The sequence below is a fragment of the Ostrea edulis genome, chromosome 1, assembly GCF_947568905.1.
Source record: "Ostrea edulis chromosome 1, xbOstEdul1.1, whole genome shotgun sequence".
In the NCBI taxonomy this organism is placed as follows: domain Eukaryota; kingdom Metazoa; phylum Mollusca; class Bivalvia; order Ostreida; family Ostreidae; genus Ostrea; species Ostrea edulis.
This window is the reverse complement of record NC_079164.1, coordinates 2,353,657-2,378,371: the sequence shown is the minus strand read 5'-3', so window position 1 is coordinate 2,378,371 and position 24,715 is coordinate 2,353,657. Positions and strand designations below refer to the sequence as shown.

General features: G+C 35.4%; 1 protein-coding gene and 3 long non-coding RNA genes across 8 annotated transcripts in view; 2 read left to right on the top strand and 2 right to left on the bottom strand.

The window, feature by feature from the left end:
• Nucleotides 1-616: 616 nt before the first annotated feature.
• LOC125664497 (uncharacterized) lies at nucleotides 617-4,969 on the top strand. Of its 3 annotated transcripts, XM_056150762.1 has the most exons (4): nucleotides 617-755; nucleotides 1,793-2,338; nucleotides 3,077-3,136; nucleotides 4,561-4,969. In XM_056150762.1, exons 1-4 carry the CDS (start codon nucleotides 740-742, stop codon nucleotides 4,866-4,868), a joined length of 930 nt encoding a protein of 309 aa, XP_056006737.1. In that variant the 5' UTR covers nucleotides 617-739; the 3' UTR covers nucleotides 4,869-4,969. The 3 variants fall into 3 exon arrangements, with proteins under 3 accessions (XP_056006737.1, XP_056006729.1, XP_056006732.1); XM_056150754.1 differs by having other exon boundaries at nucleotides 3,077-4,969; XM_056150757.1 differs by having other exon boundaries at nucleotides 659-755; nucleotides 1,796-2,338; nucleotides 3,077-4,969.
• Nucleotides 4,970-5,158: 189 nt separating this feature from the next.
• Nucleotides 5,159-15,785, bottom strand: LOC130050538 (uncharacterized). 2 transcript variants are annotated; one of them, XR_008798928.1, is made up of 10 exons: nucleotides 15,668-15,785; nucleotides 11,361-11,452; nucleotides 11,034-11,078; nucleotides 10,374-10,543; nucleotides 9,295-9,408; nucleotides 8,663-8,714; nucleotides 8,423-8,528; nucleotides 6,755-6,823; nucleotides 6,352-6,519; nucleotides 5,159-5,744 (listed from the first exon to the last, which is right to left on the bottom strand). It is a non-coding gene; the product is annotated as an uncharacterized LOC130050538 (long non-coding RNA). The 2 variants fall into 2 exon arrangements; XR_008798927.1 differs by lacking the exon at nucleotides 10,374-10,543 and having other exon boundaries at nucleotides 15,668-15,778.
• On the top strand, nucleotides 13,206-22,057 carry LOC130050533 (uncharacterized). Its single transcript, XR_008798926.1, has 2 exons — nucleotides 13,206-18,263; nucleotides 19,872-22,057. It is a non-coding gene; the product is annotated as an uncharacterized LOC130050533 (long non-coding RNA).
• A 1,920-nt stretch (nucleotides 22,058-23,977) lies between these two features.
• LOC130050523 (uncharacterized) overlaps nucleotides 23,978-24,715 on the bottom strand; it is a 5,805-nt gene continuing 5,067 nt past the window's right edge. For both annotated transcript variants that reach the window (XR_008798924.1, XR_008798923.1), the window contains exon 5: nucleotides 23,978-24,619. This is a non-coding gene — a long non-coding RNA (uncharacterized LOC130050523). The remainder of the gene's footprint in view (nucleotides 24,620-24,715) is intronic.

Below are 24,715 nucleotides of genomic sequence, written 5' to 3'. Positions count from 1 at the left end.
TATTATGGAGATTGGAATACTGATGAAAATCCTTTATCTATGGATATACCGGAGGATCGTTAGAAATAGTTTGTAAATTTCAAGGCATTGAAAATTGATTCCAAAATGGCTGTTGGGTTATATCCGAAAGGTCGAACACGGTTTGCGAAATTAGGCATGGTGATCAATGATGAAATGACACAGACATTCCGAGATTTGTTGCAAGGACAGGTTCTTCCAAATCAGATTTTCACCAAAGCCAAAGCATCCAAAGTCTTTTTCAACAGATTAAGCAAGGATCAAATTGTTTCCTTACATGATGCCCAAACGAAGGGGTCTTACGAAGACCTAGACATCACATTGATGTACACCCTATTAAGAAATATCTGTCCAAATATTCCACCGCCAGCGAAAGGGTGGGGGATTGCGGAATTTCCGGATGTCGGGGAAGTAGGAATTGGTGATGATATAGAAAGAATAAGATTGATCCGGAACAAGGTGTACGGGCATGCCAGCTCTGCTTCTGTTTCTCAGACAGTGTTCAATGAATACTGGGGTATGATTTCTGACATATGCCACAGGTTTCAGGCTCATCAAGGTGGGTCGTATGTCGATAATCTGCAGACTCTACTGGAGACAACCATTGATGAGGAACAGGAACAACAGTATATAGGCTGACTGCGAAAAAGACAAGTCCATCCTGGAAAAAGTATCGTCCATAGAATCAACTGTGAAGACTTTAGCCTCGAGACAAAGACACATGTACAATAAAAGAAGTGAGTATGTCATGTGTTTTTGTACTAATATATATATATATATATATCTGTGTGTGTGTGTGTGTGTGTGTGTGTGTGTGTGTGCTATCTAGAATGATTTGTTTACTTGTAGCTTTATACGCCCCGTCGAGCCTTACTGCTACGGCCATAAGCGCTAAGCTGTCATATAATAGGTTTAAAGAACTACGCACGCTAACTCGAGATTCCCGCCTACATTTTCAACTCTTGTACAAATAACCATTTGATTTGCTATATTGCTTTATACTATTGAGTAAAATATGGTTAATCTTCATTTCTCGCACTTTATCCTCATTTGCAATTGATCATAGAGTGAACATTTTCGCGGTGTTTTGGTCTGTAAACATATGTTCCCCCATGTGAAGCAACAAAAGTTTTTATAAAAATTTGCTAAATGACAATTTATGATACCTGCAAAAAAGAACTTGTGTTTCACGGATGGGGGAAGTGGGAAGTTTTGAATATATTTTCCGTTTTCTAGCTATGGTAGAATATGCGATTTAACACAAATTATAGAATTATCTCTGTTTTGTCAAATAAATCAACTTTTATGAAAATTCATCTAAATATCTATATTGACATAAAAATCATATAGCAATGGAATTACTTTTAAGAACTGGCCAGAAGGTGGGCGGCGAAGCAATACTATTGTTAGCAGTTCTTTGTGGTACTTCACCTATGACGTCTCAATATGAATGAAATATTTTCGATGGGAGAACTTTAAAATGCGCGCGACAATTCAATTAAAGATATCTTCAAATGATAAATGATGTCTTCAATTCTGAATTATTATGCACATTAATTGAATTGTTTATAGCATTAATCATTCTGCTGAATTGATGCGCGTAGTAATTGAATTTTTGCACTATTCCAATGAATGGATGTTATCAGAAATTAATGCTCGCTATAGTTCAATTGAAGAGAGCAACTTTGGTCTGCTTCTATCAGTGGTTATATATTTAACAGACATTGGTCTGCTTTTATCAATGGTTATAAATTTGTGATTTCCTCTGAAACAGCAGGCTGTAGATCAACATTGAAAGTACATGTAAAAGCCAAATCAAAATCGGAGAAAGCGAAGACTAAAGTAGACAGAATCATGGAAATTACGAAAACAACGCTAAATAAACTGGTAGAATTGATTGACGAAAACGCAGATGAAGAGGATATGTGCCAAATAGAGGACGGTATCAAAGATTTTTGGAAATCTTCAACAGGCAAAAAATACGTTGTCTTTATCACCCAACTATTAGAAAACCTCGAAAACAAAATCAAGCAGAACTCACAAGATAAAAAGATCAGAATAGCAATTACGAAGCGATTTCTTTCCCTTGTTCTGTTTATTGGAAAGGAGTACCAGGCTACACTTGAAGTTGATCGTGGCAGTCTTTTATTTACCTTCTATTTCGAAACTCGTCTTGGATATGACAGGTTTTCAGAAGATATGAGAAAAGGTGTAATTCAGCAAGAACTGTCTGACGTTGTTCAGTATGAGCCATTCTTGGGGATTTTCAAATTGAAGAAAGATGACGTAATGGTCGAGGTTGAAGAGTGCACTAGAAATGGTGAGTGTTTGCGCAAACGAAAGAATATCATGTTCCTTCCTGATTGTCTTAAACCATATACAGTCAATCTTGTTCATAGCAAAGTGTTAGAGAACGAACAATTCTGATTCATTAAAAATGTAATGTATCGTATAACATCCCGTCTCAGGTGTGTCCGGGGGTACATGTTTGTCATACTCTTAGTATTGTATTCTTTAAGGGAATTATGAAATTGATCACTGTTCATTTTCACTTTTTCGTGTTTTAAAACCACACAGAAAGAAAACCACTTCGCTATAAGCGTGAATTCAATATAAGCGTGCTCGCTGTATCTGTGTTTCACTGTATGGTGGCTTTACTAAGAGGACGACATCACAATTATGATGTCGGATTTGAGTAGGGTTATCACCAAGGAGTGTTGTCTCCTGAGGGGGGATTCTACTCGGACCAGACAATTGTACGTATGTAATGTTTCCCATTTGATAAGGTAATTCTTGTTTTAATATCCTGAAGAATCTTTGCTAACAAGTTTGTCTCCCGCTGCCTCATTTCAGAGCGGGCTAACATACAATGTCTCACATTGTCTCGTTCCAAAATGGGTGATAACGCTTTGCCACAACAAGTTTTAACCCTCTGCTCGTTTTCCCACGGGAATGTCACAGCTGCATATTCGAACTTTAAAATTCCCAATAATTAACTTTTAACAAATATCTATGCAATTGATATATTTTACTTAATATACTCCTTTATTTTCTACAGAAACCGATCGCACCGACGAGAACATCGAGAAAAAGAGCAAATCAAAGACGATTAAGCCAGGTGACACTATTTATGAAAGAGAACGCATTTCTGAATTGCCATACACACATTGTAGCAGCGATGCTTTATGCGTTTCTGAACGTCATTCCACGCACAATATCATTGACTTTTCAGTAAAGTATCAGAAACTGAAAAATGATATGGAAGAACTTCGAGTCCTCGCTTCTAATATTTATGAACATGATTATTCAGACACGCTTCAGAAGAAAAGTGAACTTCCCCAAAAATATGAAATAATTAAAAACAAACTTAAGGAGGAGGGACAGATATGGCATGACAGGATGGACGCAGCAGTAGATATGTATATTGCTGCATTACAAAGCATGCAGAACAAACATCTCAGTACACTGGAACTCGGCATCCAAAAGATGAAAAAGGCTCTACAAGAAATATCCGAGAAGATTTCACAGAACACAGAGATGTTGAACCAAACATCGCTGAAAGATATCGCAGATTACGCATTGGATATTGAGAGATTCAGAATCATTCCAGAATGGTCTGATTTTAAGTTTCCATTTTTTTTAACCAAGCGATGTTAAGGAGGAGGATTTGAAGACAGTAAATTTCACTGCCGCCGTACGACTAAATGTTCAAGAATTACATCTTTATTCTGAAACTCTTTAATTACCAGTTCGAAACGTCAAACAAGTGATTGAGAACCCTGTTGCAAGTGAACATTTATCGCGTGGTCTGAGTTGCTTGGCGAGTGTTGCCTTGGATTCTGAAGAGAGAGTCTGGGTTAATGATTATCACCACGATTCACCTTCGCTATTCCATCTGTCGACCTCAGCGAACAACCATGAAAAGTAGATATGTTCCCACATGAAATGATAATTTCTGACATGTGTTTCAAGGTTGAAGGTGAACTGGTCTTCAGTGAAATTCGACGCGGTTCTGTTAACACCTGGCAAGACGAACAGGTGAATACGGTGATTGAATTTGAGGACTGGACCCCGTGATTGAATTTGAGGACTGGACCCCGTGATTGAATTTGAGGACTGGACCCCGTGATTGAATTTGAGGACTGGACCCCGTGATTGAATTTGAGGACTGGACCCCGTGATTGAATTTGAGGACTGGACCCCGTGATTGAATTTGAGGACTGGACCCCGTGATTGAATTTGAGGACTGGACCCCACTCGGAATTGGCACTACAAGGAAACATCTCCTCATTTGCATGATAAACATTCATTCGGAACATTTGCATGATAAACATTCATTCGGAACATTTGCATGATAAACATTCATTCGGAACATTTGCATGATAAACATTCATTCGGAACACAAAAAGATTGTTCGTTATCCATGGAGTGGACATGACATAAAGCATGTGGAATTCGACGAAAATGGACACCCTCTTTTCAGTAATGTTAACGATACGTTATACATTGCGGAAAATAAAAATCTGGATCTATGTGTTTCAGATTATGGAGCTGGCAGAGTTGTGGTATTGGACAAAACCGGGAAGATACGGTTCTTTTACTATTCCAAAGAGTTCCTTTATTCTGAAACGTTTGGTCCACGAGGCATCACTACGGATGACATGTTCCGTATATTGGTTGCCGATAGTAACGATTTCTGCATTCACGTCATCGATAGAGACGGAACGCCTTTGTCTTTGATTCGAAACGGTGACATCCATGTGCCCTGGACTGTAAATGTTGCAGGAGACAAACTAATTATAGGGGATTATATCGGCGGAGGCATCCTGGTGTTGAAATACTTGGAATAAAAAGGCTGAGGATTTTTTTATGTGTATGACGAATGTAGTACACGATGAACCGATGCAAACTTGTTTTAATGCTGTATTGAAATAAAAAACACAGTCGCGGATCCAGAAAATTTCAAAGGGTGGGGTGGGATTGTTTGGATTTGCGAAACAACTTTGTACCTTTTTTCTACTCAAGAAAGGTGGGGGAAGAGGGGGGGGGGGTGGAGACCCTGAAAACTATGGATAGTAACGCCACTGATGTATAACCTCTCTCTAGATTCATCACTTATGTACAACCTTCGTAACGCCTCTCTAGATCCGCCACTCATGTACAACCTCTCTCTAGATCCACCACTCATGTACAACCTTCGTAACGCCTCTTTAGATCCACCACTCATGTACAACCTCTCTCTAGATCCACCACTGATGTACAACCCCTGTAACCCCTCTCTAGATTCGCCACTGATGTACAACCCCTGTAACCCCTCTCTAGATCCGCCACTCATGTACAACCCCTGTAACTCCTCTCTATATCCACCACTGATGTACAACCTCTCTCTAGATCCACCACTCATGTACAACCCCCGTAACCCCTCTATGGAAATGATCCATTTCATACAGGACAAACAGATCATGTTGTTTAGACATATTTTAATGAAAACAAAGCAATAATAAAAAAAAAACATATTCCTTCCAGAAGAATCACATACGACATGGTCAGTAGTGTCTGTTACTCGGACTCCGGCTCAGTAACAAAGAGCGACAACACTTACTACACATTAAATGTTCCAGAGGTCTGTAGCTCATCAGGTTCCTTGAGACAAAACTTAGTATACACATTAAATGTTAGAGGTTTGTAGCTCATCAGGTTCCTTGAGACAACACCTTTCCACAGGGCTGTTAAAAAGATTTCATTGCTTAGCTAAGTATATACATGTACAGTATTGCGAGTTTGTAAACATCTTCAAACCACTACTCTCTTAAATGTTGCACGTTCTTAGAATTCATGCTATGGATCAAGGAAGAATAACACACCAGAGAAATTTAAAATGGATGAAAAGTGGAGGGTGAATACAATTAAAATTTTGAAATTGAAACTTTCAAAATTACTTTGAAAAATGCAGTTTTAGTTGAAAGTAATCTGAAAATAAATTAAAAACTCTGCTGGACTCGAACCCATGATCTAAAGTTCAGTAGCCCATGATCTACAGTTCAACAAAGAACACATTAATCAACTGAGCTACCCAATTAGGTAGTTAGATTTAAAAGGAATAAACAAGTATTACTGATACATGAAATTATATTTTTATTCATGTTTTAAAAGGAAGTCAGCCATTATGATGATGGAGTACACCTCCTTAATATTGTTACATCGAATACTACATAACACACTGTATACAAATTCCATTGTGTGTATCTATACACAAACATGTAGATGAACCTATTACAGAACAAATTACTATTACTGTGCTCTGACAGAAATAAATGAAGTTATATTTCCTACCTTAATGAATATATGGGTTGGTAGCATTTTCTGCAGAATGGCGTCGATTGGATCTGGGTATCGTAGCAGGGTGAAGTTCAGTTTGGGTAAATTTACATGACCTGCCACCAGAGGAAACAAGTTGTACTTGAGTTCATACGGATCACCAGGCAGCACACGGAAATGAAACTGCAACGAAAAGAGTCAGTTATTTAAAGAAAATTCATCCTTCTACATCCAAAGGTGCTCCATAATAAAACTGCTGAAACATCCAACACTTTATATGTTTAAAATATTTTGGAATGATGTACAAAACCGACAGACAGAAATCCATAACAAGTCAGTAAATTTTTACTTAGTAAATTTACCTGAACAAGTTTTATATAATAAATTTACCTGAACAAGTTTTACATGATAAATTTACCTGTACTCTGTATTGACTGTGGGCAGTGGGAACACCGTGTCTACATAGGGAGAGCTCTCATCTGTTTTCCTGGTTCAGAATTAAAATACACGATTTATTTTTAAGAAATAAATTTCACCTTCGTAAATACATGAGGGCATGAACTGCGACACTTTATGAAGAGTGTTAGTGTATCATGAAGAGTGTTAGTATATCGTGAAAAGTAGGCTGGCATGAAGCATTGCTGTTCATACCCTCATGTATTTTCAGAAATGAATTTTTTTTCTTATATTTACATTTTCATTTCATTTCTGTCAGAATTCCCTGCCGTTAGAATAGCTGTACTATATTTAGTTAGAGTAGCTGTACTATATTTAGTTAGAGTAGCTGTACTATATTTAGTTAGAATAACTGTACTATATTTAGTTAGAATAACTGTACTATATTTAGTTAGAGTAGCTGTACTATATTTAGTTCGAATAACTGTACTATATTTAGTTAGAGTAGCTGTACTATATTTAGTTAGAGTAGCTGTACTATATTTAGTTAGAATAACTGTACTATATTTAGTTAGAGTAGCTGTACTATATTTAGTTAGAGTAGCTGTACTATATTTAGTTAGAGTAGCTGTACTATATTTAGTTATAGTAACTGTACTTTATTTAGTTAGAGTAGCTGTACTATATTTAGTTAGAGTAACTGTACTATATTTAGTTAGAGTAGCTGTACTATATTTAGTTAAAGTAGCTGTACTATATTCAGTTAGAGTAAATGTACTATATTTAGTTAGAGTAGCTGTACTATATTTAGTTAGAGTAGCTGTACTATATTTAGTTAGAATAACTGTACTATATTTAGTTAGAGTAGCTGTACTATATTTAGTTAGAATAACTGTACTATATTTAGTTAGAATAACTGTACTATATTTAGTTAGAGTAGCTGTACTATATTTAGTTAGAGTAGCTGTACTATATTTAGTTAGAATAACTGTACTATATTTAGTTAGAATAGCCGTACTATATTTAGTTAGAATAACTGTACTATATTTAGTTAGAATAACTGTACTATATTTAGTTAGAGTAGCTGTACTATATTTAGTTAGAATAACGTAGCTGTACTATATTTAGTTAGAATAACTGTACTATATTTAGTTAGAATAACTGTACTATATTTAGTTAGAGTAGCTGTACTATATTTAGTTAGAAGAACTGTACTATATTTAGTTAGAATAACTGTACTATATTTAGTTAGAGTAGCTGTACTATATTTAGTTAGAGTAGCTGTACTATATTTAGTTAGAGTAGCTGTACTATATTTAGTTAGAATAGCGGTACTATATTTATCAAGATTCATACGCACATTGTTCACATTTTGTAAGGTAAAAACAGTGGAAATGTAATCATAATAGGATACACTTTCTTAGAATCACTCTATATATTAACTGTCAATATTCTGTTTTGGATTTTTTTTTACAGCAGGTGTGTATAACAAATAAATACGAAACATGTGTTTTTGAGATTTTAGTTTACATTTATGGATGATTGAAATATCATTTTATGAGATTGATTTTTTTTATGGTTGAAGATCTGCTGCACAGGTATTGTGTATTGTCAGAGAAAAAGAATTTTCACATAGTTCTCTGTAGTAAGCAGATCAGATGAAATGACCTGAAGAGAAACCCTAACATACCGTCTCCATGACACGGAATATGTTCCTATCGATACAGGGATTGGTGTGGAGTTTATGACCTTTAAACAGATACACTCGGATGCACCTTCTGATTTATTCAAGGTCACTAGAAAAAAGTCAAAATATATATTGTTAGTTCTAATTTTTTTTCCTGACATTTGATCAATCTTGGAGTCTGATACACTTATCCAATCAAAGACATGTTTATATTATATCCAATCAATGGCATGTTTACAAAACCTCCTTGTAACTGTGACTGTATAACTTTATCAACATGACACACATTGGATGACTGAAATAAAGAGGGAAAAACAACGATTTACACTAGATAAGAAATGTTGTATAAAAATAAATGGATTAAATTTGTACTTGCAGACTGAATTTAATTTTGACAAAGAAAGTATTTCTCTTAAAGCAATACTAGCTCTCATTTTCGTGTCAACATTTTTTGTTGCAAAATTGTGATTTATTACTTCAATGACAGAAAAAATATAAGGTTTATAAACTTTTGGTGTTAATATTTCAGTTAGTAAACCTAGCCAGAAACTCTGAATGCAGCAAAATTACATTATTGTCTTCCCGTACAAAAATTGATTTTTATATAATGCTATATATTCATTAGAACCGAAATCTTTATTTTGATAAAAATTTTACTTTAATTTTGTCAATGAGTATGGTTAAAATACATACAACACTATCATTATAGCATATTTTTAAAACAGAATAAAATTTCCTGATTTCGAGCTAATATCACTTTTAAGATTCACCGAAAATAGTTCAATCTAGACAAGGATTTTTTAAACAGATTTGAGGCTGCTGGATCACATCTCTATCGTCCAGGGTGAGGCGTTCTTTCGTTGTTTTTTATTCACCATATTGAGGCTGCTGGATGACATATTTCTGTCGTCCAGGGTGAGGTTCATTTCAGTTCAGGATTTAATTTTCAAAAATGGTTCTTGTATCTGCAGTGTATCTAAAGCCTCAAACTGTCAAGGTCAAAATGAATAAAATTATTAATACTAATTGGTAGTAATTCTATACATATACATATTTTTAATTCTTCACATCCTATTGCAATCTGATAAGCCACGACTAAGATAGACAAATATCAGAAAGAAAAAGTTCATAATACACTCAAAAAGCTTAAAGGTGATTGTTACATATATTATGTATATCTTTAATACCTGTGAATCACTCATTGACCTTCAAACCTAGACATAATGCATATTACCCGATTCTCAAACATTGTCCTCAAAATTAACTTAGGTCAAAATCTTCTTATATCAATAAATATGTTTTTTTAAAAATCAAAATACCCTTCAGTACCCAAATACGTGCATACATATATTCATATGAAGCAGAATTTATTCAAAAACTTCTACGTGATAAGAAAAAATCTCTCGCTGTGACCTTCAATTCGACTTTTAGATATATCGATGACGTTTTGTCTATTAACAATGATAGCTTTCATTCATATGTCGATTTGATATATCCCTGTGAGCTCGAAATAAAGGACACCACAGAGTCGTCCACTTCTGCTTCATACTTAGATATTTTATTGAAAGTAGACATTAACGGCAAACTAACAACTCAACTGTATGACAAACGGGATGATTTCAGCTTCTCCATCGTCAACTTCCCACATTTATGTAGCAATATTCCATTATCACCTGCATATGGTGTTTATATATCTCAACTGATTCGATATGCAAAAGCTTGTTCTGGGTATAGTCAGTTTTTAAATCGAGGTAAGCTGCTGACAAACAAGTTGATGGTACAGGGATTTCAACAGTCTCGATTGAAGTCAGCATTTCGCAAATTCTATGGTCGTTATAACGATTTAGTTCGTCAATACAACCTCGCATTGGGTCAAATGCTGTCTGACGTGTTTCATACCGATTGTTAAGCCGTTCTTGGCACACTGATTTTGACTGCGGATAACTCCGTTTACCTGATCAGGATATGGGGCTCACGGCGGGTGTGACCGGTCAACAGGGGATGCTTACTCCTCCTAGGCACCTGATCCCACCTCTGGTGTGTCCAGGGGTCCGTGTTTGCCCAACTATCTATTTTGTATTGCTTGTAGGAGTTATGAGATTGATCACTGTTCGTTATCTTCACCTTGCATGTATAAAGATTGTGTGAAATGATAAGTTCCAAGTTTCAAAATGAAGAAATGTTGCAGAATTGAATTTATTTACTACATTTTAGATATAATAACTTCGATACTTCTTCTCTAAATCAGTTTTTTTTTTCCAAAGTACAGATAATTTTTTCAATGCATAAAAACCATCTGGTCAGAAAAACAATTTCTATTTAAGTAAAATCCATTTACCTATGACCTTAACCTTGTAACAATGACCCCAAGTCAAGGCCACAACATACTCTCTGCTCAAGTGAAACTTTTTTCTTTGATATGAGCATCTACAATTACCTCATGAATAGTTGAGGCTTTGAAAAGGATTTTACATCTTTGGTTCTAGTAAACTTTACTCCATTCAAATGACCTTGGTTATACTAGCCAGTCAGATATTATCGACTCAGCATCGAGGTATCTAATGAACATCCTGACAATAACCAATTATATTCAACACAACGTAGTAGTTCTTACCTTAAAAACACATTCCTTCTCCAATCTGTAGATTTTTAATGCACTCTGTCAAAATACACATATATATGTACGTCATACATGTAAATCTGTATGTAAAACATGCCTATAAAATGAACAGAAAAATTACAAAACACACATGTACATGTATATACCAGGTGTGTTATAATATCAGAAAAACATTTACTGTCTAATCATTCCAAAGTTTGAGCTCGGGTACTTTTCACATCTATTTAACAGCTATTCATTTATAGTAGACAATATATTAAATGTCATGAAATTCCCATCATCCAAATGTTTGTGTGAAAACTCGTCAGATTAAAATCTCACCTGTCCACCTTTAGGAATGGTTCCTATGCCGATACTGTTAATTCTGTTGATAGTTTTACCGTCAAATTCTGGCTTATCCAAACACATGTGTACTGTAAAATAAAGAATTGTGCTCACAACATGATACTCTTCTCTGAAAGTTACAATTTCAAAGCAGCATTTCACATTGTAACTACAGTGAAACATGGCTAATCAAACATTTATTAGTACAGAGAAACCTGTCTAATCCGACATTTCACAATACAGTGAAACCTGTCTATTCCAACACTTCTTAGTACAGTAAAACCTGTCTATTCCAACACTTCTTAGTACAGTGAAACCTGTCTATTCCAACATTTCTTAGTACAGTGAAACCTGTCTGACATGCACTGGAAGACGATTTATTTGTCAGAATACAGTGTGTCAGAATAAACAGTGTAAACACAATAAGATATGAAATTGAGAATGTAAATACGGGTTAGAATCCCCAGGGAAATGGATTATACAAGTGTTATATTAAACAGTTTACTCTGTTCTGTGATTGGATAAAGCAAAGTCACTATGAATTGTCTGCAGTACATAACTGGTAAAAAGATTTAAAAGTGTCTACATATAGTACAGTAAAATTCGCTTATCATCGAAGTCATATTTATTCTCCTATATGAGGAAAATAATGAAAATTGTATTCGATATAACGAAGTTTGGTTGTAAAAAACTTTTTTACTGACCCTGGAGGTTCACTATAACCGAGTTTTACTGTATAACGAAGTTTGGTTAGAATGAACTGTTTTACACTGGCCCTTGAAGTTCAACTATAATCGTGATTTACTATATAATGAAGTTTGATTATAATGAATTATATTTTGCTTCCTTGGACGTTCGTTATAACTGTGTTTTACTATATAATGAAGTTTGATTATAATGAATTGTATTTTGCTTCCTTGGAGGTTCGTTATAACTGTGTTTTACTATATAATGAAGTTTGGTTATAATGAACTGTTTTTCACTGGCCCTGGAGGTTCACTATATCTGTCTTTTACTGTTATAATTAAGTTTGGTTACAATGAAGTGTACTGTATATTGAAATTTGGTTATAATGAATTGTATTGTGCTGTCCCTGTAGGTTCACTATAAGCGTGTTTTACTATAATACCGCATATGTTAAAACATGCACGAGCGCTTTCGCGCTCAGTAAATATACTAGCCCTGGTCAGTTTTCGGGCAGTGCGAAGTTCGTTACAAGTAAAAAGGGAAGTCCTTGTCTTGCTGTGCCTTAGCCACTAATGTAATGTCAGACCCTGAGATACATATCGGTCGAGCTGAACAACATGCAGAAAACCTTTGAAGTCAGGCATAACGTTTCAGGCGGAGAATTCGACGCTATAGACGCCTTATCTTTGTTCAATAAGTATGGAAAGCCATAGGGGACCCCCAGGTCATGTTCTATATATTTCATTGTAATTCAATCCTGACCGGTCATGATTACAATCCTGTCCAAGTCAGGATTTAAAACCTGACCTGACCATGATTTTCAATCCTGACCATCCAATCTTGACCGGTCAGGTCATGATTATAACATGGCCACCCAAACCTGGTCGGTCATGATTTCAAACATAACCAAGCCAGGATTGATAACCTGGCCATCCAATCCTGGTCATGATTATCAATCCTGGCCAAGTCAGGATGACCTGACCATTCAATCCTGGTCGGTCATGATTTCAAACATGGCCAAGTCAGGATTGATAACCTGGTCGGTCATGATTTTCAATCCTGGCAAAGTCAGGATTGTATGGAAAGCCATAGGGGACCCCCAGGTCATGTTCTATATATTTCATTGTAATTCAATCCTGACCAGTCATGATTAAAGCCATAGGGGACCCCCAAGTCATGTTCTATATATCTCATTGTAATTCAATCCTGACCGGTCATGATTACAATCCTGGCCAAGTCAGGATTTCAAACCTGACCTGGCCATGATTTTCAATCCTGACCATCCAATCTTGACCGGTCAGGTCATGATTATAACATGGCCACCCAAACCTGGTCGGTCATGATTTCAAACATAACCAAGCCAGGATTGATAACCTGGCCATCCAATCCTGGTCATGATTATCAATCCTGGCCAAGTCAGGATGACCTGACCATTCAATCCTGGTCGGTCATGATTTCAAACATGGCCAAGTCAGGATTGATAACCTGGTCGGTCATGATTTTCAATCCTGGCAAAGTCAGGATTGCATTGCGCCAGGATATATGACTTCCAAACGCAGTCAAGATTTCTCAAGCGTCGCCAAGATTGCCCTGGCCAAGTTGCATGTTCGAATGATTCAAACAAAAAAAAAAACGCTGTCAAGATTTCCCAAGCGTCGCCAAGATTTATTACCCAAGATTTTCGCTGATGAAGATTTATTAGGCCAAGATTTTCAAGGACTTAGATTACATCATTCTATCTGCACATGCTGCATGCCGCTGACGACTCAGAAGTTATTGTGATAACAAGGTGGGTGGTTTGTGTTTTTCGTTCAGTTATATAGATCAAGTCATTATGTTTCTACATCGCTTTCGCCTTAAATGTATTTAATTAATCATTACGCTACTCTCTATAATTAATGTATGTGTGCCTATCGAGGAAATTCGAGTCAAAACCAAATTCGCTCATCTCATATTTTATATGTTGACAGTGCTACCGTTTGAGCGAGCGCAGCTTCTTGTATGTACATATTTTGTAATGTTCATCCTTTGATCAGGTTCAATTTAAACAATATCTATTTGCCAAATACTCATGACATGAATTTTCTCTCGGGGTTTTATATAAAAAAATCATTAAAACATGTATGTACATGAATGTGACTGAAATATTTTTATGCTATATATACATTTTATTTCTACTGCCTTCACTATGACTTGCTTAACCTTTGATGCACGACACTGCTCTGGACTGTATGCTCTCAGCAGTCTACTGCCTCTATACGTATTTCTTTTTTTTTTATTCTCAATCTTTTCAAGTTACGAATTGTATGATAAAAATGCCCAAACCTTTCAAGTTTGTAAAATTGGGTTTAAACAGCACTGCCTTTGAATATAAAATGCATTTCAATATAATGATAATTTAAACCCCCCCACCACCACCACCACCACCACCATGCGCACCTATCTGATTTTTAAAAAATATGAAATTCATATGATAATCTCCTTGTAGCAATGGTATGTTCCAAAAGAGAAAATTAGAACAATATTAATTTATAATGAAGCAATCTTCTTAGGGTTTTTGTTACTGATCCCTGCTTCACACCAAAGCACGTAGCGGGAAAAACTATACAGAATAAAATTATTTCTAATAATCCTTAAGCGGTAAAGAAATTGATAATTTACAATCATTTATTACATTTAACTTTATAAGCTTTCATCAAAAATAAATAAAAACCTCATACATGTATAGACATATAATTTACCCATCAATGCAGCCACTGATGTGTATTCCAAAGGGACTCAACTTGTCATACTGGTCTAGAAAATAATGAAGGTCCTGAATGCAACAATATTAATATGATACAAAATATTTGTCAGACGAGTCAGATTGCATGCTCAATCTTAATTTTGATACTTGTATATATATTTGATAAATAATTTTTTTTGGTTTCAGTTAAATCCTTATATTCCCTGTCTAACTCTTAATCTCAGAGCAGCCTTTACCTGGTCATAATTTGAAGAAAACTTCTGTATATCACATGGACTAAGACTTCTTGCCCATTGACATGACTGATTTATTTAACCTTTAAACGTATCCCCAGGTCAGGATTTGAATTAGCTTAAATCTACCATTAAAGTCATATACTAGATAAAGATAAAAATTAATACATGTACTTGCATAGTAATATTGAGCGGACAGTATATTCTTATGTCCAGTTTGACCCTTGACCTTTGACCATGTGACGTCAAAATCAATAGGGGTTATCTTCTTCTAAAGATATACCAGTGTACCAAGTTTGATGACTGTCAAGCAAAGGGTTCTCTAGACATTGAGCGGACAGTATATTCCTATGTCCAGAGTAGATTGACCCTTAAACTTTGACCTGAATAGGGGTTCTCTTCTATACTCATAACCAACCCACATATTAAATATTATGATCAAGTGAATGGTTCTCAAGATATTAACCGGACAACATGTGGTCTACCAACCAGCCAACAGGTGCAAAGTAATATGCCTCTCTTCTTTGAGGGGGGAGGGGTGGGGGGGGGGCATAAAAATGCACTACCCAAATGGTACCAAATATTTTTTTCTTATTAGAAAATGCATTATATTTGTGAAAAATGAAAACATATATTACCTACGTACAATGTATCCATATATAACTCTTAATCTAAAGAACATGTCTGATATGCTTCTGTCTGGTTTCAGATGCATTTCAAGCTGAAATAAATATATATAAATAAATAGCTATAAATCTAACTGCTTAAAAAATCTGAATTTGAGAAACTTTCATAATCATAAATTATTACAATGCTTTCAAATTATATCTTGATAGACTAGTGCACTTACAGAATTAATCTGAAAACTATGTAAACTGATCTTAATTATCATGATTTAATTTCTACATGCTCTGAGAAATTTCAAAAACAATGAAGAATGATATTTGATAACTCGTACAGTCAGGGTCATTCAATAATACTGGACATTCATTTCTAGTCTGTGACTGGATCTAGCCAAGAAATAGTCAAAATAATTCTTCCATAACATTGAAGGTCCAAAGTTTTTAGCTCACCTGAACCGAAGGTTCAAGTGAGCTATTCTGATCACATTTTGTCCGGCGTCCGTCTGTCTGTCCGTCTGTCTGTAAACTTTTCACATTTTCGACTTCTTCTCCAGAACCACGGGGCCAATTTCAACCTAACTTGGCCAAAAGCATCCTTGGGTGAAGGGCTTTCAAGTTTGTTCAAATGAAGGGCCATGTTCCTTTCAAAGGGGAGATAATCACAAAAATGCAAAAATAGGGTGGGGTCATTTAAAAATCTTGTTCTCAAGAACCACTGGGCCAGAAGAGCCGAAATTTACCTGAAAGCTTCCTGACATATTGCAGATTCAAGTTTGTTCAAATCATGGCCCCCGGTGTTAGAATGGGGCCACAAGGGGGGATCAAAGTTTTACATACAAATATATAGGGAAAAACGTTAAAAATCTTCTTCTCAAGAACCACTAAGCCAGAAAAGCTGAGATTTACATGAAAGCTTCCTGACATAATGCAGATTCAAGTTTGTTCAAATCATGGGCCCCTGGTGTTGGATGGGGCCACAATAGGGGATCAAAGTTTTACATACAAATATATAGGAAAAATCTTTAAAAATCTTCTTCTCAAGAACCACTAAGCCAGAAAAGCTGATTTTTACATGAAAACTTTCTGACATAGTGCAGATTCAAGTTTGTTCAAATCATGGCCCCCGGGGATAAGATGGGGCCCCAAGGGGGGGATCAAAGTTTTACACACAAATATATAGGGAAAAACGTTAAAAATCTTCTTCTCAAGAACCACTAAGCCAGAAAAGCTGAGATTTACATGAAAGCTTCCTGACATAATGCAGATTCAAGTTTGTTCAAATCATGGGCCCCTGGTGTTGGATGGGGCCACAATAGGGGATCAAAGTTTTACATACAAATATATAGGAAAAATCTTTAAAAATCTTCTTCTCAAGAACCACTAAGCCAGAAAAGCTGATTTTTACATGAAAACTTTCTGACATAGTGCAGATTCAAGTTTGTTCAAATCATGGTCCCCGGGGGGTAGGATGGGGCCACAAGTGGGGGGGGTCAAAGTTTTACATACAAATGTAGAAAAAAGCTTTAAAAGAACCATTGGGCCAAAGAAGTTGACATTTACATGAAAGCTTTCTGACATAGTGTAGATTCAAGTTTGCAAAGGGTAGTTTGGGCCATAATAGGGACCAAGGTTTTACATGCAAATATATATGGAAAGTCTTCAGATATGGGCCAAGGTGACTCAGGTGAGCGATGTGGCCCATGGGCCTCTTGTTGTTAAGGTCACTTAATTGCTATCTGTTTTTGTCTGTCGCTGTGCATATGTGCAGGTGTGTGTCATTTGTAAACTTCTCACATTTTCAATTCATTCTCAAGAACCGCTGATTAAAAGCTGATTTCAATTACACTTGCCACAAAGTATCCTTAGGTGAGGGGAATTCTTTTTTTTTCAAATGAAGGGTAGTGCCCCCTTCCAAGGAGAGATAATCAAGAAAAGGTAATGTCATTAAAAAAATCCCTTCTCAAGAAGAGTTGAATCTTATCTGAAAGCCTCCTGACATAGTGTAAATTCTTTTCTTTTTTAAATCATGGCCCCTGGGGGTAGGGTGGGGCCACAGAAGTGGATCAAAGTTTGACATAGGAATATATAGGAAGAAATCTTATAAGATCTTCTCAAGAAGGCCATGGCTGGCCATATTAAAATTGGGAGCATCCTTAAATTGTTCCGATTCCAGTTTGTTCAAATCAAAACCCCCAGAAGTACGATGGTTGAAATATTACATACGTAAGTTTTTAAAAAAAAAAATTGGCTATATATCACAATTATTAGCTATATCGAATCTGTTATAACAATGCAAGCATGACTCCTATTATATCATCTGTATAGTTCATTTATTTGAGCATTATAACCTGTGTGATTGATTTTCTATTTTGAGGTATGAAGTTGATGAGTTCAAATTAAAATACAGCATCTGTGGACTGTGGAGCTAAGAGATTTTAATATTTTCCTGCACATTTTCAGACTCTAGTTCAGTATTGTTACATGCAAATTATCAGGACAGAATTGGAGGAAGTGAAATTTGCTTGGAATAACCATCGGATCAGGAAGCAAAAAATGGGAGATGTTGTTCCTGGGATTCCAGAATTCCTTTATCATGTTCCAGAAATGTTAGGTTAGTTTATTTTGGTAATGTGATACGATTAAAGAGTGAAAAATTACCTCTGCTTTTTGGAAAGTTGATTGTAAATAAAACAATCTTTTAAAACAAAAAGAAATCAGTTATTAGATAAGACATAATAACTGTTATTCCATGGTAATACTTATTTCAAAGAAACAGCAATATGTAGCCTGATATGTTATCCCTTTCTATCTAAAGTTCATACAAATTATTATAAACCTTTCCTAATACATGTATGTACAGCACCGATTCCAAAGAAATTGGATAGATTAGTCAAGACTCTGGATAAGACAACTAAGAATTCTTAAACAATTAAATTTACTGATTGCAGAAATGAACTTTAAGTAGACATCAAATTAGGGAAAATGTTAGAATACACAATATTTGGATTTGACATTTTTCACTGATACGTATCTCATGTATTCAAATTGAAAGAATGTAGAATAATTATCTCTAGATTAAAATTGCACACCAGACACTGACATCAGAATATGTAATGGAGACTTTCATTTGTAATGTTTGATTATCTGGCTTTGTGCCAGATAAGGCTCGATGTCTGAAGACAGGAGATAAAATAAACTCTTTTAAAAACAGCAAGGTCACAAATACTTTATCGATTTATTCTTACTTAACCTTCCTCAACTTATGTTGCATTGTAAGCTTTTCCTACATGCATATTTATACCCCCCGAACGAAGTTCTGGGGGGTATATAGGAATCACTCTGTCTGTCTGTCTGTCTGTGCAGATTCGTGTCCGGGCCATAACTTCTTTGTTCTTTGACTTAGGCATACCATATTTGGCACACAGGTAGATCACCATGAGACGATGTGTCAAGTATATTTATGACCTTGACCTCAAGGTCAAAATTAAGGTTTTTTACAATGGATTTGTGTCCGGGCCATAACTTCTTTGTTCTTTGACATAGGCATACCATATTTGACACATGAGTGTATCACCATGAGAGGATGTGTCATGTACCTTCATGACCTCCATATGACCTTGAACTCAAGGTCAAAATTAAAGGTTTTTACAATGGATTCGTGTCAGGGCCATGACTTCTTTGTTCTTTGACATAGGCATATCATATTTGACACATGAGTGTATCACCATGAGACGATGTTTCAAGTACCTTCATGACCTCTATATGACCTTGAACTTTGACCTCAAGGTCAAAATTGATTATAGGGTTTTGACATACCATAAGACATGGGTGTATCACCATGAGACTATGTGTCATTTACATTCATGACCTCTTTATGACCTTGACCTTTGATCTCAAGGTCAAAATTATAGATTTATGCCATGGATTTGTGTTCGGACTATATCTTCCATTTTCTTCCACAAATGCATACCATTTTTTTACACCCAGGAAAGAGGTAATTTATACCTATTAACAACACCCTTTGGGAGATTGCGGTAAGCGGAGGGTATTCTTAGTGAGCATTGCTCACAGTACATCTTGTTACATTTAAACTGTCTCTTAAAGTTTTCGTTATTGTGTACCCTGACAGAAGTCTGAATCTCGAGCCACTAAGTTGTAACTTGTTTATATTGAAAAAATCTGTTTTCATTACATCTTATTCTGTTTTACTTCTTTTTAGGTATTCCAATTGTGAATGACGAAAAGTTTAAGTTCCTAAAGGACCAGTGCTGTTTTAAAAATGACTTGGATAAGGACATTCAAGAATCTCTTGATGTTATATGCGACCATCACCGGCCTTCATCAGTATCTGAAGGCAAAGCAATGTACATTTCACTGAAAGATATATTGGAACAGTATATTTATCAGTAATTTATGATGTTTTGGACTTTATGGCAATTCTGACAAGTTCAAGATCACCGACAGAATTTTTCAAAAATAAAATCCAGTTAATGAATCTAGAATGGATAAATATTGGAATTTGATACTTCAAGCAAAGATTAATATGAGCTAAAGATATTTTTTCGTTTTAACTTTGTCTGAAGGTAATTCGGACAAGTTAAGGTCTTAAGGCAAAAAGTGTTAATTTCATGTCAGTCCCATAACTTTGTATAGGGGATACTCTGCAAGTTTATATTGCATATAAGATTACTTATGACCAGAGAGTGTCTCATTATTTATTTTTTTGTAACCAGGGTGATTTTGGCAAGTTTGTGGTCACTTGTAGAAGTTTGTGAGCTCACAGTGCCTTTAGTTTTTTGTTTTCTTATTATTGTTATATGACCTCCTGGTCTTTTATGTTTCCACTGTTGGATGGTTATTCTATGCAAATTTCACTTCTTCCCATACTTTTTGCCATACTCTATTTATGTGTCTTAAGTTTTGTAGACAATTTTTGTATTTCTTTTTTGTCAGCTTTTCAATAATTTGACCTTTCATTATGACCATCTATGAAAGAAATTATGTATATTATGGAACAGTCTGTGCGAAAAGGTAAACCCGACGATTGCCTCCAAGTGATCACTGTAATTGAAACTTTGTGTAAAAACAAATTTTCGTATTCTTAAGAGTGATTTTCTTCAGAGAAAGTTTATTTGGAGATTTTAGATTCTTTATGGTGATCCCCCCCCCCTTCCCCCGAGAATTCTATTGTTGATATACTTTAAATTATTAGTAGGAAACCGATGAGTGATAGCCTACCTCATATGACGTATTATGGTATGGCGTCGTCCGTCTGTCTGTCCGGACCTTGTGGGCAGGATACAGACTGAACCATAAGCCCTAGGACTTTACAACTTGGTACATTTGATCACCATGATGAGAGGAAGATGCCTATTGTTTTTCAAGGTCAAAGGTCAAGGTTGTAGTATCACTTATTAGGAAAACCTTGTGGGCAGGATACAAACAGAACCGTAAGCTCCAGGATATTATAACTTGGTATATTTGATCACCATGATGAGAGGAAGATGCCTATTTTTTTCAAGGTCAAGGTAATAGGTTTACTTAGTAGGAAAACCTTGTAGGTATACAGACCGAACCGTTGGGGCTAGGAGTGTCAAATTTAATATGCATATACCTTATTCCAAGTGGAGGAAGCCTATTGTTTCTCAAGGTCAAAGGTCAAGGTGGTTGTAGCAGGATACAAATAAAACTGTTGTGGCTAGGAATGCCAATACTTTTCTTTTTCAAGTTTAAAAGGTCAAGACTGTTAGATGGCATGCTTCACTTGATAATTTGGTGCCAAGTATAGCTTGTGAACTTCCAAGTTATACTTTATTTCTATATAATTTGAGATTCTCCTGCAAAAAAAAATGGTGATCTGCCTCTACAAAAATAGTTATGTTCAATATTTTTGACCATTTCAAACTGAAACTAATTACTGAAATAAACACATGAAATCAAATTGTATTGCATTTCAGTATACTGTACCTGTACTTATACTTTAGCACTAACTGTTTCAAGCAAAGGTGTGTGGTATATTAGCATATTTATGAAGTAGCGCATTCTAAGGCTATCCCTCTTTATATCTTGATATCCATTTCTACAAGCATAATAATGAATTAGCTCAAAGAGGACAGTGCTAACTTCACTAAAATATGAATCCCACTAAAATATGTTTTCCTTGAGCAAAATCTACGGGCGTATTATGCCACGTTGGCGTTGCTCTTGTTATACCATCTTGACCTGTCACTTAGTCATCTTGAGTTGTTCCCCTTTGATTGTGCTATGATTTTTATGTCGATCTAGTATATCTGGTTGTTGTGACAATAATAAATTCTTGTCTTGTTATATGCAAGTCCTCAGTCAAGTTGTATAACATTTTGCTTGTTTATTTATTGATTCAAATGAATAAATGTATTAATTTTATGAATATGTGTCTCATTCCAATTAGTATTGTAGATTGACTTCTATTAAGGTATTGGTAGGATGAAAGGTGAAGATAACGAACAGTGATCAATCTCATAACTCCTATAAGCAATACAAAATAGAGTTGGGCAAATACGGACCCCTGGACACACCAGAGGTGGGACCAGGTGCCTAAGAGGAGTAAGCAATCTCCTGTCGATGGGTGATTGGTCACACCCACGGGGAGCCCTTTATTCTGATCAGGTAAACAGAGTTATCCGTAGTCAAAATCAGTGTGCCAAAAAGGACCTAATAATCGGTATGAAACATGTCTGACAGCACTTGACCCAATAATAGGTCATATTGACAAACTAGATGGTTATAACGACCATAGAATTTTCCGAATGCTGACTTCAATCAAGACTATTGGAACCCCTGTAAAACTTGTTTGTCAGTAGCTTGCCTCAATTTAAAAACTGACCATACGCAGAACAAGTTCTTGCATATCGAATCAGTTGAGAGATATAAACACCATATACAGGTGATACTGGAATATGCAGGATCTGTGCAAAGATTTGAAAAAAAAAGGGGGGGGGGAGTAGGACAGGTTACTTTATGATGCTGTAAACATCCTTTTTTCACTGGGTCATCATTTCGTGGAATCGCAAATTTTGTTCAATTTGCAGGTAGAAAATTGCAGATTTTATGATAATTACTGTATGTTTTAACTGCACATCAAGTATATTTGGAAAAGTTGTTTCCACAGTTAAGATTTTACCTATCATGATATTGTATCAAAGTCCAAATTTGTTGAAAGGATTCTCATTATATCGCAAAGTAAATGTTACATGTACCTACTGTGCAAAACGTGAGATGCCTCTTGGACACCAAATTAATCATTGAAATTTAAAATAATGTAAAGTGATCTTGCTGTCCGCCTTGGCTGCAATGATGTAGCCCTATCTGATTCTTTTTATTCCGACGCTTCCGTGATCCTCTCCCAAAATAAAATCGGAGAGGGCAACATTATTGCTGCTATGTCTGCCTCAGCATTAGAAAAATATTCTAATATACCTACTTTCAGAAAGCTTCAAGGGCTTTAATAGCAAAGCAGCCTTCCATCACATTATCTCCATGCATATTTTCATACATATACAGAGCTTTTCCCTCGCAACATGATTTCATTCAAGGAAGTTTTTTCATAGAACGAGTCAAATGTCCACTTTATAATTAACACTGTTCTTGACTTTAGTCCCAGGATCAATGACATTTTTTTAGCTGGCTCGCAAACATCTGTGCAATAGACTAGGTCAAACAATAGTGTTCAGTAAAACTCTGTTATAAAGATCTTGGCTATAAGGAAATGTCGGTTATAAGGAATTTTTCATGATTCCTCTTGGTAACTTTTTAAAATCTTCCTTATTTGGATATAAGAATCTTGGTTATTAAGGAGGATAAATTTGAGGTCCTAGTGATTTCCTTACAACTGAGTTTTACTGTACTCTTATTGTACATGACCTGCTTTCCTTAGTAATTACTTACACCTAGAAAGTTTAAGAATTGAGTTTGTAGCACTTTATTTGTAAATATTTCAGCTCCAGTTAACCTTTCACACTTTTTCTTGTTACTTTCGCCTGCACAAGATATTTTTGTCGAGTCACTCACCAACTCTTTTGCAAGTTGAAGACTGAAAAGTCATACGGTACATGTACTTTTGAATTGAATTGTCATCTTCACCAGCAAGGATGCATGTATATACAGACCAGTTACTGCAATCCTTTGCAGACTTTTTTGAGGATACAAACAAGAAACTGATTTAGTTTTAACAGCTTAGCTATCCAAATATTATCTGAAAGCTAAATTGTAGCATTTGGATTGGTAAAAGAAGATTGAAACTAACATAGGATATTTCCTTACAAATAGTGGAGGAAACGAAAAATCTGAATTTTCATAATTTATTTCTATACATGTTGAACATTATTCAATTAAATACCCTCATTTGTATTTTATGAAGATGAGGCTTGCACCATGAAAATGAAACACTTTATACAAAAGGCTACTTTGATTTAAGATTTACAAAAAAAAAAAAAAAAATAGAGAGCCAAAAGGATGGTACACTGTAGTTTGAAATTTATGATAATGAAGATTTGCACACTTAACTTAATTTTCATGACTAAAAAAAAACAGGAATTAAATTTTATATCATGAATCAATGTCACAATGATCATTTTAATAAAAAAGAATTCAGAGGATATGTTATATATGTGGAGCACCCTATTACCACACCCGACATAACACTCATACATGATTATATTACATAGTATACCCGGTACTTATTCCTGATATTGAAACCAAAAATATTATACAATATACACGTGAAGCGTCTAGTTACAGCATCTGACATAACAATTGCAAATGTGATTAGACGAACAATAAAATCTAAAAAAAAAAAAAAAAATTAAAAAAATAACAGTCTTTGCAGACTGCTTTCCAGTTATTCTTGTATGCTCATGGCTAGGGTCTATGTGCTGATTAAATAAGGACATCTCCAAAACCAGTAAAAGTATCATCTAATGCAAAATACTGAAAAGAAATAATCACTAAGAAAATGACTACATACTATACACATAGAATTTGCAAGTATATTGACACGTAACAAGAGGCCCACAGGCCTTATCG

Coding starts and splice junctions, on each gene's coding strand:
- LOC125664497 (XM_056150754.1), top strand. Junction 2,339..3,076: donor TGAAGAGTGCACTAGAAATG/GTGAGTGTTTGC, acceptor TATTTTCTACAG/AAACCGATCGCACCGACGAG.